Below are 13953 nucleotides of genomic sequence, written 5' to 3'. Positions count from 1 at the left end.
CTCAGGGATTTCCCCCTCTACCCTTCCCAATTTCTGTTCCCCAGCCCCCGTGCCCCCCTATATCATCACAATAGTACAGGCCTTCAGCAAAAGTCACAGTCGTCATTCTTCTGTGTAAGTGTACCCTGACATTGGTGTATCGACAATGGTGGAAAGTCCAGCATCCTGTTGTCAAGATGTATTCAACAGTTTCACTGGGAGTCCATCTTTTATGCTGCACAGTATCTTCATTTCTTTGTGTGCTAGACTTGCTTATAGAGTTCCTCTAGATGAATATATGTATGTACATGTTTACCTATATATTTATTGATCTTATATTTTGCTTGAAGTTTGTCTTATATCAGAGAAAACATGTGATATTTGTCCTTTGGGGGTAGCACAGAGCTACACGGAACCCAGAGACATGGTTCACGGGGCCTACAGGTGTCCATGCCTGCACCACAGCACCACTCAGCTGCATCAACCAAGTAACACGCAAGGCGCTCCCACCGACGGGAAAGGCCCCTCTGGGAGGACAGTGGCCTCTGGAGTGACCTGGCCCACTTTGCTCTGCTCCTGGGCTCTGTGTTAGTGACCAGCCATTTCTTCCAAAAGGAACGAAGCACCCCTTGACCCCACACACTCATTGCCCCCTGCTTGCTTTCTCCTATTTCTCAACTTCCCCTTACAGCTCAGAGTTCTTGCAGTTTACTCTTTCCACATGGAGTCTTTACCTTCTACACAACCTCTAAGGAACACTCAGAGCCTCCAATGAGGCAAAGCCCAAGTTGTCAGGAAGGGCGTACATTAACCAGCATTGATGTGCTTAAACTGCTATAGGCCAAATGCATGCTCTGCTGCTGTCACCTCTCAGTCCTCAGTGAGGGAACTGGAGGCTGGGGCAGGGGGAGGGATGGGCTCCCCTGCCCTCGTCCATGGCTCTTCCCAGTTCAGCCAGGGTGGTCCATTTTTATCAGTCCCACTGTACTCTCCTAATGTGAGCTGTGCAGTAGGGAGGTTGAAGAACTCCATCTACAGAACGCAGGAGGACAAGAAGCAGTTGTACCCGACCTCCAAGCTGAGCAGTAGGTCAGGTACATTGTCCTGCAGGGAATAGCACCCTGACCTCTAAGCTGAGCAGTGGGTCAGGTACATCGTCCTGCAGGGAATAGCACCCTGACCTCTAAGCTGAGCAGTGGGTCAGGTACATCGTCCTGCAGGGAATAGCACCCTGACGTCTAAGCTGAGCAGTGGGTTGGGCACATCATACTGCAGGGAATACTGGTGAAGCACAGCCTGGTCTGGGGAAGCTGAGTCTCAAGCTGAGTGAGAAAAGGGTAGCCCTGACTTGCCCATCCTGGTGTCTGATTCAGATCAGCTGCATTTCCCAGCACCGCCCCACTCTGACTCCCTGTCTCTCTCTCTCTCTCTCTCTCTCTCTCTCTCTCTCTCTCTCTCTCTCTCTCTCTCTGTCTCATGTGTGGCCCCTGCAGAGCATGGAGTGGGGCAATTACTCCGTGTACGATGACTTTGTCCTCTTGGGCTTGTTCAGCAGCACCCGCTTCCCCTGGCTTCTCTTTACACTCATCCTCCTGGTCTTCATGGTCTCCATAGCCAGCAACACCATCATGATCCTGCTCATCCACACGGACACGCGGCTGCACACACCCATGTACTTCCTGCTCAGCCAGCTCTCGCTCATGGACATCCTGTACATCTCCACTATCGTGCCCAAGATGCTGCTGGACCAGGTGCTGAGCCAGAGGGCCATCTCCTTTGCAGGGTGCACCGCCCAGCACTTCCTGTACTTGACCTTGGCTGGTGCTGAGTTTTTCCTGCTGGGGCTCATGTCCTACGACCGCTATGTGGCCATCTGCCGGCCTCTGCACTACCCTGTGCTCATGAGCCCCAGGGTCTGCTGGCTGATTGTGGCGGCGGCCTGGCTGGGAGGCTCTGTGGACGGCTTCCTGCTTACCCCTGTCACGATGCAGTTTCCCTTCTGTGGCTCTCGGGAGATCAACCACTTCTTCTGTGAGGTCCCCGCCCTGCTGAAGCTGTCCTGCTCGGACACCTCAGCCTACGAGACAGCCATGTATGTCTGCTGTATCCTTATGCTGCTCATCCCCTTCTCAGTCATCTCTGCCTCCTACACCAGAATTCTTCTCACCGTGCACAGGATGAGTGAGGCCGAGGGCCGGCGCAAGGCTGTGGCCACCTGCTCCTCCCACATGGTGGTCGTTAGCCTCTTCTATGGGGCCGCCATGTACACCTACGTGCTGCCTCACTCCTACCACACCCCCGAGAAGGACAAAGCTGTGTCGGCCTTCTACACCATCCTCACACCACTCCTGAACCCCCTCATCTACAGCCTGCGCAACAAGGATGTGAGCATGGCCCTGCAGAAGGCTCTGGGCCGGGGCCGGGGTCCGAGGAGGGTGGCCGCCTTCTGAAGCTGAGAGAGGATAATCAAGCAGGAGCTCACCCTCATCTGGAAGTGGGAAGATTCTGGGTGACGTTGTGGCGGCTCACCCGCCTGCCAAGCCCTGCGGGGCACTCATGAGTCGGACAGTTGAGATCTCGGGCAGCCGCTATCTTCTGAGAAGTCTGAGGTTTCTGTGCAGTGGATGGTTTTGACAAAGTTGGGGATTCGGGGGTTGCTTGTATGCTTGTAGCAGTCCTGCTGGAAATGGTGCCACGGCCTGTTCCCGGCCACACTCAGTGTGCGAGGAAACACGTGGCTCTCTGAAATTCTGACTTGCCGCTGGTCGTTCTTCAAGATCTACAAAGCGTCATTACAGCATTTGGTCTATAAAACACTCTTTCTACTTTATTTCAAGTATTATTGTAAGATCATTTTGGTCATCCAAAGAACACATTTTCCTCAATCTACTCAATTACAAAACGTGTACACACAGGCATACATGTCGGATTCCGCAGGACACCAGAACATTGGACACCTGCCTTCATTTGGTCCCACAAACCATTCGGTTAACATAACAACAAATTTTGTATAAAATAGAAAAAATGTGATTGTGAGGTGTCCAAAACACAGATGGCTCCAGCATTTGATATCTCGTATAGCCCCGACCTCCTGGTGACATGATTTAGTAGCAGCAAGCAGGACACTCCGAAATCACGTCTTTTTGACTAAACTTGCATATTCTGATTGAGCTCTTTGCATTTGCTCACTCTATACCTGGTCTTGTTTCAGTTAGCCGTTCTTCTGACGACATGTAGAACATTCTCTCTTTTTCTTGCTTTTCTCCACTTGACTAAACTCATTCTGCTTAAACCCTTGGTCGTTCAGTTTCCCTACTCCTATGTCCTTGGGACTTCTCTGCTTTGTATTTGATTACCTAAGAAGGAGCTGATTTGGGTCACAAAGCACAAAATATACTTAGCCATGAGTTCATGTTTAAAATCTGTGCACCTAGTCCGCAGGACCTGCCCTCCTCCCCCTATCTGCCCCCAGCATCCTCCCCTCAGGCACCCAAGCAGTGTCTGAGGGACTGAAACACAGGACCCGCTTGGCAGCAGCAGGTGTAAGAGCTTTGTCTAATGAGTAGCTGGTTAGGAAAGCAGTGCAGCCTCCAGCTGCTGTAGCCCACAGGGTCATCAAGGCGGTGCTGATGTCACTGTTATTTCTCAAGCGAGACCATCTTCTTTATTTCCCCCTCTACAGAAATAAAATAACTTATGTGCTAAAATTTTAATTTCATTAATATGGACCTCAGTGTATGTGTGATAATTTAAGAAAACACAGGGCCTTTTTTGAGATTTATTTATTTTTATTGGAAAGGCAGACTTACAGAGAGAAGGAGATACAGAAAGAAAAATCTGTCCATTGGTTCACTCCCCTAGTGGCCGTAATGACCAGAGCTGAGCCTATCCAAAGCAGAGTCTGGAGCTTCTTCCAGGTCTCCCACATGGGTCCAGGGTCCCAAGGCTTTGGGCCGTCCTCGACTGCTTTCCCAGGTCATAAGCAGGGAGCTGGATGGGCAGTGGAGCAGCCAGGCTGAACCAGCACCCATATGGGATCCTAGTGTGTGCAAGGCGAGGGTTTAGCCATTAGGCTACCTTGCTGGCCCGTGGAGCGCCCTTGTTTGAACTTTGAGTTCCTCTGTCCCCTCCCCTGGCATCCTTTCCTGCCTTCTTCTACTGAACTCATTATCCTTTCTCTCTGCCCATAAGGTGGGTAGCTCTGAGAAGCACTTGACCTCTATGAGCCCAATGCCTGTTTTAAATATAATTTCACCCAAAGAAAACAGCCCAATGATTTGGAAGGCACATCGTCCTGGAAGGGAAAGCACCCTGACCTCCAAGCTGAGCAGTGTGTCAGGCACGTTGTCCTGGACGGAACAGTGGTGAAGCACCCCGGCCTCCAAGCTGAGCCGTGGGTCAAACACATCGTGCTTCAAGAAGTGCCAAGTTCCTGCTTTGAGTTCTGGTTGGCCTGAGCCTCAACCCTGGGACCACCTCTCTACCACTGCAGCGTGATGCCAGGACCAGACAAGGCATTTTGTAATGGAAGGTAAGAAGCCATTGCAGTGTCTCACCTGGGAGCATACACTCTCTGGTGAGAGGCACTAGCCTTCCTCTAACACATTAGGTCTGCTAATTAATCCAGACAACTGTGGATTACCCCTGGGGTGTGAGGCTCCAATATTAATGAGATTTCTCTTGGTCCAGCCTTACCTCCGTGCCCTGACAAGAGGCCGGTCACTCCACAGTCACCATCCCACCTGAGGTAGGATCTTAGATTTTTATGGATATTCTCTCTGGGCGTTGCCCTGTGGCCACCGGCAGGCTGCTCTGCAGTCACTCCAACTTCTGATGAGTGAGATAGAGAGGGACAGCTACATTCCCTGAGGCCGGGGCAGCCAGGCTTCTGGGAAAGGACAGGATCTGGCAGAGGGGTAAGAGCCGGGCATTGAAGGTGGCAGCAGAGCCTCCCGCTCCTGGGGGCAGGCAGAATGGGAGGCAGAGGACACCCTCTCAGGTGCGGGTGAAGATGTTCTGCTCACATGGGAGGAAGTGAAATGTTGGATGTTTTACCTGTTTTTCCCCATCACACTGCAGAGTCTACGAGGCTGCATTTTTTAAACAGATAAAACTTTAAAGCAAGCTCTGTGGGGCTGTCCTAGCCTCTGGCTGTGTAAGCAGCCTGGAAGGGAATTGGTAGATGTGGGACCTATGAGGTGCGGCAGCAAATGCAGATGGTCGGACTGGTGGGGTTCTGCTTCTCACCCTCCCAGTCCTGAAGGCCTTGGGTAGTCTTTCCCCCCCACCCCCCAGTCGCTTCCCTGCAGCGTTAGCAGTGTGGGTTCCACAGGCTCTGGTCATGTCCTCACTTCTGTTTGCCAGCAGGCAAGCTGATACCCTTGTCAGAAGCTGGTTCTGTGGGTGACAATAGAGAGCCTTCTGGTGTCTGGCAGCTTGGGATGTGGATCACTAACCCACTAGCCCAGGAGCCCAGCTGTACCAATGATGGGGGCCTTGGCAGCATGTTTTTGGTAAGTTGGCTCTCGGCATTAGAACCCACACTCTGCCATTGGGTTGTTCCCGGCACAGTTAACAGGTAATAAATGTGGCTTGTCTGAGTCATTGTGCTAAATTTTTAAGTAAGGGAAGGCTCATCTATATTGTGATACTTAAATATCCTAAATAGGCTGTGAGGATGATGAGGGAGACTAGAGTATGTGTTTCACTTTGTTGATGGAATCAGTTTCCATTTGAAATAATAGAGCAGGTAAAGGACACATCTATGGAAATGCATGATCATGAAAATTAGATGTCAGGTAGAGAAAAAAAGGCAAATTCCTAGCAGTGGATATGCGATTACCTGAGTGTATAACCTGATTATTTAACATCCGAAGCATGTCCAAAGCGTTTCCCAGTTGAAGAGCGTAGACCGGGGTGCAGGAGTAGTGGGTGTAGGTAAACAGAGAAGAAAAGCTCAGAGGTCACAGCTCATTGTGACTTCCAGAAGTTTGCTAGTAATACTTTGTACCAACCATCTAAGTGACAATTAATATGAAGCCTATTACTTTGAGCACAGTAGCAATGTCAGATGTCTTCTGAAATATTGGAGGTGTTTCAACCTGCAACATGCTCCTGTCCATTACACTCTTCTAGTTTGTTTTGTTTTGTTTTGTTTTTGATGCAGTTTATTACGAGCTGTGGTCTCAGCTTGTACTCCTGGACCCTAAGGAGCTCTCCAAGGTGCTGAGCCATGGCTTTCTCACCCTCTGAACATGCCTACGGTTTCTCTGGCGAGCCTGGGCTGACTCTGGCTGATTTCGTCCACTCTCCCTCTCCTCTGTGTCGGTCTCTGAGAGTGATGCAGGAGACCATCCGCAAGAGATTTCCCAGGACCAGGGAGTTCGGTGGCAGAGCAGAAATAGCTCTCGCCCAGCTGGGTCCCCGGGGACATGTCAGAGGTAGTGGCCCAAGTTCTCCTCCCTGGTGGAACACTATCTGACCTCACATGGAGGGGTATTCTCACAGGCTGAGTGGGAGTCACCCACGGTGCCTGGGCTTCTGGGCCTCTCTCAGAACAACCTCAGGCTTGTGTTTCTGCAATGTGCAGCTTCTCCCATCCAGTGCCCTACAAACGTTGTGCCTGCGTACACTCAACCTACATATCCCAGACACACACACACACACACACACACACACACACCCTAACTCACTCACACGTGCACAGATCACATGCAAGATCCAAGAATACCCGTGCTCCAGGTGCCTGCCACACATCCACTCATCAGTCACAGGAGACTTGGAGCCAGTTTGCAGTTTTCACTCACTGAGTCCCTGACTGTTTAAACATAGGAAGGAGGTGTGAGCCTTGTCTTTCTCTGTCAGCTTCTAGTTCAGTGTTCTGGGATTTACACAAAGATGGGTTCTAGAAGGACCCTGGGTATTTTGGAGCTTGTGTGAAGTGCAGTCTAGAGTTCATTTTCACTCCTGTTTTGACTCATTTTCTTCAGTAATTCTCAGATTGATTGGTGTTCCAGTCTGGGCTGTGTCTCTTAATCCAGGTGTATTTTTAAAGGGATGGTTAGAAGCAGATGTGATTTTATTGATATATAAAATCTATAAATGGCAGGAACCATAAAAAGATTGATATTAGCATGCTGCTACAGTAGGCCCTTTCTGAATCCCAGGTTTGGGTAATCCCCTCTCCACTTTCTGGCTTGGCAGCCCCTGGAGCCGTCAGCTGACATGGCCATGGAAGCTCACCGCAACTCCACCCACTTCATCCTCCTGGGTCTCATTACTCACCCTGCCTGCCCCAGCCTCATCTTTGCAATCATCTTCTCCATCTTCGTGGTGGCCGTCACAGCTAATGTGACCATGATTTTGCTCATCCATGGGGACCCACACCTCCACACACCGATGTACTTCTTGCTCAGCCAGCTTTCTCTCATGGACACTGTCTACATCTGTGTCACTGTTCCCAAGATGCTCCAAGACCTGCTGTCTAAGGAGAAGACCATTTCCTTCCTGGGTTGTGCATTCCAGATCTTCTTCTACCTGACCCTCATTGGAGGCGAGTTCTTCCTGCTGGGCCTAATGGCCTACGACAGGTACGTGGCCGTCTGCAGACCCCTGCGGTACCCTCTGCTCATGAGTCGGAGGGTTTGCATGCTCATGGTGGTGGGCTCCTGGGTTGGCGGGTCTTTGGATGGATTCATGCTGACTCCTGTCACCATGAGCTTCCCCTACTGTGGGCCCCGGGAAATCAACCACTTCTTCTGTGAGATTCCAGCGGTGCTGAAGCTTTCCTGCACAGACACGTCCCTCTACGAGACCCTGATGTATGCCTGCTGCGTGCTGATGGTTCTCATCCCTTTGTCTGTCATCTCCGTCTCCTACACACGTATCCTCATCACGGTGCACAGGATGAACTCGGCTGAGGGCCGGCGCAAAGCCTTCACCACCTGCTCCTCCCATATCATGGTGGTCAGCATCTTTTACGGGGCAGCCTTCTACACCAACGTGCTGCCCCACTCCTACCACACCCCCGAGAAGGACAAGGTAGTGTCTGCCTTCTACACCATCCTCACCCCCATGCTCAACCCTCTCATCTACAGCCTGAGGAACAGGGATGTGACGGAGGCTCTCAGGAAGGCCCTGGGTCGGTGTTCCTCCTCCTGGAGAATCAGAGCACAGGACACATCTCAGAAATACTAGGGAGAGAAGCCAGGAAGCAAGCGTCCCTGCTGCTAGACCAATGAAACAGTCATTCCAGAAAGCACCGTCTTGGTTCCAAAAGGCCTGCAGTGTCATTCCAACAAGTCAGAAGCACCAAGTGGCCATTGCACTCCAAACATCAGCTAGGAAGTGTAGCCAACAGCAGCAAGCCCCTGAGCACGGCAAGTTTGCACAAATGTTTGCTTGGTCCATCAGCACGGCCCATCAACCCAGTAGGAAAGCACCCCCTCCAAGTGCCATGAAAAGCCATTTAAAATGAATTTTTAAAGTTTGTTTTATTTTTAAGATAAACTTAGGGACAGAAATATTGAAAAATGTTTCATCTGTTGGACAGTCCTCTCCCCCTCTGTCAATAGCTTCAATGGCCAGGGATGGGCAGGAGCAAAGTCAGGAAACAGGAACTTTGTCCAAGCATTCCACAGGGTATGGGTGCCCAAGGACATGGCCTGTGTCCAGGACACAGCCCGTCTCCACTGCTTGCCCAGTCACATTTCATGCGTCCCATGTGGCATGGAACCTTCTATCTAATTGATAATCAGCTTCTACAGAAGTCACAACAACATTTTACACATCCTTCAAAACTTAACTGCAAACATTCAAAACAAGGAGATATTTTCCAATTCTAATACAACAGTATATCACTTTGCTTAGGAAACTGTCATGTGGCTGACATGGTTGTGTTTCGAGTTCTGTGTTTATAATCAAATTTTATTACACATCATGAATGGTCTCATCTTCTTAGCTATAGACATGTACTGTACATTTACTCTACCTGTATTCAAAGAAAGTCTAAAACATGCCAGGAAATTGATAACATTTATTATTTGCTTGACTGATATAAATTGATTTTACCACTAAGCTTGTAGTATTATAAATCTACAAAAATGTGTCTATGCTTGAATAAAGTGTATAAACATAGAACAAATTCATCCAGATATTTCATTCACTGACTTCACTCCCTCTGGTCAAGTTGCTTGGTTTCCTTGTCAACCTCTCTGTGGTTACTGGACTCATAAAGACTTTGTTTCTTCGTCAGTCAGCTGGTCACTGTGCCTTGGCGGGCGGGCAGCTTGGATGGGGCATTCCCACTTCCGAAGCTTCCACCACCTGTTCATGCAACTTGTACTTCCTCCCATGTATAGGATCCTGAAAATGAAAAATAAAAAGTGACTTTCACTCTTCTGGAGCTTATTTTCTGTCTCAGGGAAAGGCATATGAGCGTCTCCATGGTTGCACGGCTGACAAGGTCACAGCACAGAGCCCTCAGTCCTACGTTGTTCTGAGTCAGCAAGGAGACAGGGGGAAAGCACTTCCACCTCTGACTCTGGGCAGGCATGCTTCCTTCAACGTGCTGCTCTCCATGCTGGCTCTGCCTCAGAAAGGTATCCTGATATGTGATCTTTGCCTGATATTAAGTAAACGGATCAGGAGAAACGTTCTGGAAGGATCTCCTCACCCGCAGCAGCAGGCTGGGTTACACCTGGGAATGAATTCGTGAAACACTCTCACTTCAGCCCATGTTTGTGGCTGTGTGGGTGAGCCCACTGTGGGTTGAGGTCCTTAGTGGTTGGGTGGGTGTGCCCACTGCGGGTTGAAGTTCTTTGTGACTGTGTGGGTGAGCCCACCTTGGGAAAAGGCCCTTTCTGGCTGTGTGGGTGTGCCCACTGTGGCAAGGGGTCCTTTGTGGCTGTGTGGGTGAGCCTCACCATGGTTGAGGTCCTCAGTGGTTGTGTGGGTGTGCCCGCTGTGGGTTGAAGTTCTTTGTGCCTGTGTGGGTGAGCCCACTTTGGGAAGGCGTCCTTTGTGGCTGTGTGGGTGTTCCTCATCGTGGTTGAGGTCCTTAGTGGTTGTGCGGTGAGCCCACTTGTGATGGTTGGCCATTCTCACCTTTAAAATATGTATGTTCTTCCTCAATATGACTTACAAGAACTTTAAAGCTAATCACGCACATGGTGGGTGCCCTCTCTGTCCCAGGCCCGGCCTAGGCCTGCCCTCAGAAACAATCACCAGGACTTTTTCCCTGGTCATATCATCAAAGTGGAAACTAAAGTAGTTTATGGTCACCAGAGTTTTGTCTTTACAAAAATAAATTACATTACCTGGAGAATAAACATTAAGATTACATTACCTTACAAGTGCTTTAGCATTTTATATTCCCTGCATGGCAGTCACATGATGTACATTGTTCCCAATCTCGAGCAAAAGAGGAAGAGAGAACTTTGTCCATCTTCATAAGCATAGTCAGCTGTTTAATCTGATTTGATTCTGGTCCTCCCAAACGCCTGTGAAATAGATGAGAAAAAATGGGCCCCAAGGGAGGCGAAGCAGCCTTAGGGAAGGCAGCCAACCCTCCCTGCTCACTTCTGGTCTGGTGATGTTACCTGATGGGCGGTTCACAACGGACAGAAGCATGTGGCAGGATGTGGGCTGCCAGCTTGTTAATCCTGATTATGTCCTCCAGGAGTAACTCATAAAAGCCAGGCTGGTCTCTGCTGGCTGTCAGTTCAACTGGTCTTCCCAGGACCTGGTGGCTGCTGCGCTCCTCCTGCAGGTGAGGGACTTCGATATGAAATTCACAGAACGGTTGTTTGCTTTATTTGCATTAAGCAAGAAGTGTTTCAGCATGAAATTAGAATGATAGAAAAGATAAAATCCACCACTAAGCACTTTATTAAATACCAGGAAGATTTCAGACAAGGACTGAGCAGGGAAACCTATAATGTTAGTTGATCCTTCGGCATAAAGGAAGAGAATGGAGACCCGCGCCCTCCTGAAAGGGATGGTGTACCCCACTAAGCTGAGTGACTTCCTTGGATGGAGGAACATCCTGCTGAGTGGTGGGTATCTGGGAAAAATGCTGGAGACAGAACATCGCAGCCACACACAACTACTTGATGGGTCACTCAGCTAAACAGCAGGCTAAACCATAGGAAAATAGTAAGCCAGAGCAGGGCCCATGGCTCTCTGTGTGTCAGATGGGGTTGGACTGGGAGTAAGTCACCCGTTCTCCTCACACCCCCAGGTATGTGGGGGCCGCAGAGAAGCGCAGTTTCCGTTTCTGCTGTGTGTCTCTGATGAGCTGAGCATTTCAAAGTGATAAACAGATGTGTGTGGCATCAACGCTGGCTATCCAATATTGCTTTTTCTCCAGTCAACCCCTAAAGCCTCCTGGATTTTATCAAAGTTTCCTTCTTACATGAGCAAAGGCGAGGGTCTTCCGCTTGTTCTGTACTGCGGCCAGCACACAGCAGAGCCGCACGCGGCATGCTGGAGGACAGGCGCTGTTTAAGCTTCGGGACTAAGGCATGAGTCTGGGAAGAATTGCAGTGAGAACTGAAGTGAAATCAGGTAACATTTGCATACTCAGCAGGGAGGACCTCTCTCTGCCTCCCCAGGACAACTTCAAGGTCTGTCTGCAAAGGCACGGAGTGCCATGTGCCCCTTGCCGTGGTGACCTCCCTCATCTGGGGGCCATGCTATGGTGACCTTGGACAGAACTGCTTCTCAACAACTTGCTTTTTTTGTTTTGTTTTGTTTTGTTTTGTTTTGCTCTGGGAGTGGTTTGCAAACCAGTGAGTGTGTTGTATCTGGGTTTTTAAGGATGGTGCTCCAGTGTGTACAGTATGTGTGTGTGTGGGGGGGGAAGTGACTTCACTTTGAAAATAGGGAGTGATGTCATTGGCTGTACTATTCATGTAACACACATGATCAGGATATGGCAAACGTGCCATCGAGCAATGGCCACTTGAACTTCTGCTTTGCACCAAGTCTCGCCCAGGCGGTAAGCTGTCCACTCACTGACTACTTCCACGCTACGGTCTCCTAGGTCGTAGGACAACACACCACGGTGGACAGGTGCCAACTCAGAGAAACACGAGTCATTTGCATTCCCACCACCTTGGTCACCCCTGCATCCTCTGCACTGCCAACCAGAGGTTTCTGTTGGGTAAGTTTGCAGAATTCCCACTTCTATACCATGGCATTTCCACCCTGCACACGGGATTTGGTGTCAGCATCCGCCCCACTGAGGCAGCCTATGGGCTTGTCCCTATTAGGTACAAGCCTCTGCCTGTGGCCTTCCATGCCCAGGCAAGCAGGCTCAGCCTCTTACCCACCTCCTCACACAGCCTATAAGCAAGAGACAGCGGCACCAAGTGTCCAGAGACAGGCTTAGTGAAGGGAGCACTTCGGAGCAGGAGCAGCCAAGAGTGCCTTTCCTGTGCCAGAAGTGCACAGTCGGACAACTTACGCCGGAGTTTGACCTGGCTCCAGCCATGAGCAGCCCCTGCTGAGGGTGTCTGGCCCCTCGGTCACTGCCCTGAAGGGCTCACTGTGCCCAGCAGAGCACTCTGCCCTTACGAAAGCACCTGCCCAAGAGAAGGTGACTCAGCTGTTCCAACACCCAACTCAACACGGCAAGGAAATGTGAAGTCTGGTGACAGAACTAATGTTTAAATTCAACTCTGCATTAAGATGTTATTGAAAATGAACATAACCAGTGGGCACTTGGCACAGTGGCTAAGACGGCTTGGGATGCTCACGGCCCAAGGGAAGAGGGCTGGGTTCAGCCACTTGCCCAGACCCTGATCCCAGCTCCCTGCGCAGTCACACCTGGGGGCCAGTGGTGATGGCTCAGGTACCTGGGTCCCTGCTGCCCTTGTGGGAGACCCAGAGGGAGTGACAGGGTCCAGGTTTTCCTGCTGCAGCATTTGGGAAGTGGACCAAGAGGTGAGCTCACACATGTTCTCTCTTGGCTTCTCTGCCTCCCCACTTCTGTTGGTCTTTCTCCCCTTCTCTGCTCTCTTTCAAATACAAAATACAATCAATAATAAAAATACTTAAGACTAAAACAGCCTTTTACTCCCCACTTTGGGGGCTCTGTACCGAAGAAGTTTCTATAGTCAGGTATGTTGAAAACTCACAATCATTAAGCTCACAGATTCAGCTTTGCCAGGATTACCTAGTAATCTTCCAGCTCACTATGTCAGGATCGCTCATGTGTTAAATGCCTCTGTTGGAGTAAGCATGTCCTGGAGGTGGGAGTCACGGAGTAGGCTCTGCCTCCTTTGTCCTCAGGGGTCCTTTACTTGGAGTGGGCTCTGCCTCCCTCGTCCTGAGGGTCACTTACTTACAGTGGGCTCTGCCTCCCTCTGGCCGTCCCCGCTGCATCTGCAAGCTGAGGGTGTTGTTGGGTATCAGTAGTTTCCTGTGGCTGTGGTTGCTGAGACCACACACTCAGTTCGTAACACGACTTCTCTGCAGGTCAGAAACCCAGGACTGGTCAGGGAGGACCACACCCTGCCCTGAAAGTGGAGGATAGAATCCCCCGCCCACCCTCCTCCCTGAGTTCCCAGCCCTTCCTGTCTTCGGAACCAGGAGTTGGACCACACTGACTCCTGTCTTCCTCTTGCAGTCTGTTCCGTAGAGGATGAATTGATCTATTTTATGTCCCCCTTTGATGTGGTGTCCAGGTTCATCATGACACTACAGAGACATAACTGAACGACAGCTGCCATAGCAGGCACAGACAGAGGGGCTGTGAGTCCTGCCCCAGCGGCCGGCTGTGCTGACGTACCGGTCATCTATAGCCAAGGTGCTAAGGATATTAGCCAGGGAGAGTTGGCTCAGATAGGTGGCAGGAGAATTCAAAAAGCTTGTAAAAATTAGAAGCAAAAGATAGCCTATTTTGGTGTGAAAACTTTGAAAATCGTGTATAATGTTTCCATAATATGTTTTCTCAAACTTCTATAGGCTCCT

The 13953-nt window shown here is 50.2% G+C and overlaps 2 protein-coding genes across 2 annotated transcripts; both read left to right on the top strand.

Annotated features, from left to right (window-relative positions):
• Positions 1-1472: 1472 nt before the first annotated feature.
• Positions 1473-2429, top strand: LOC101520508 (olfactory receptor 2T27). Its single transcript, XM_004586562.2, has one exon. The coding sequence runs from the start codon at positions 1476-1478 to the stop codon at positions 2427-2429; it is 954 nt and encodes a 317-aa protein (XP_004586619.2). The 5' UTR covers positions 1473-1475.
• A 4774-nt stretch (positions 2430-7203) lies between these two features.
• Positions 7204-8175, top strand: LOC101520750 (olfactory receptor 2T2). The gene has a single exon (XM_004586563.2). It carries the CDS (start codon positions 7204-7206, stop codon positions 8173-8175), a length of 972 nt encoding a protein of 323 aa, XP_004586620.2.
• The last annotated feature ends 5778 nt before the right edge of the window (positions 8176-13953 follow it).

Source organism: Ochotona princeps, chromosome 19 (genome assembly GCF_030435755.1).
Source record: "Ochotona princeps isolate mOchPri1 chromosome 19, mOchPri1.hap1, whole genome shotgun sequence".
NCBI classification, from domain to species: Eukaryota; Metazoa; Chordata; class Mammalia; order Lagomorpha; family Ochotonidae; genus Ochotona; species Ochotona princeps.
This window is presented reverse-complemented; position numbering and strand designations above follow the sequence as displayed.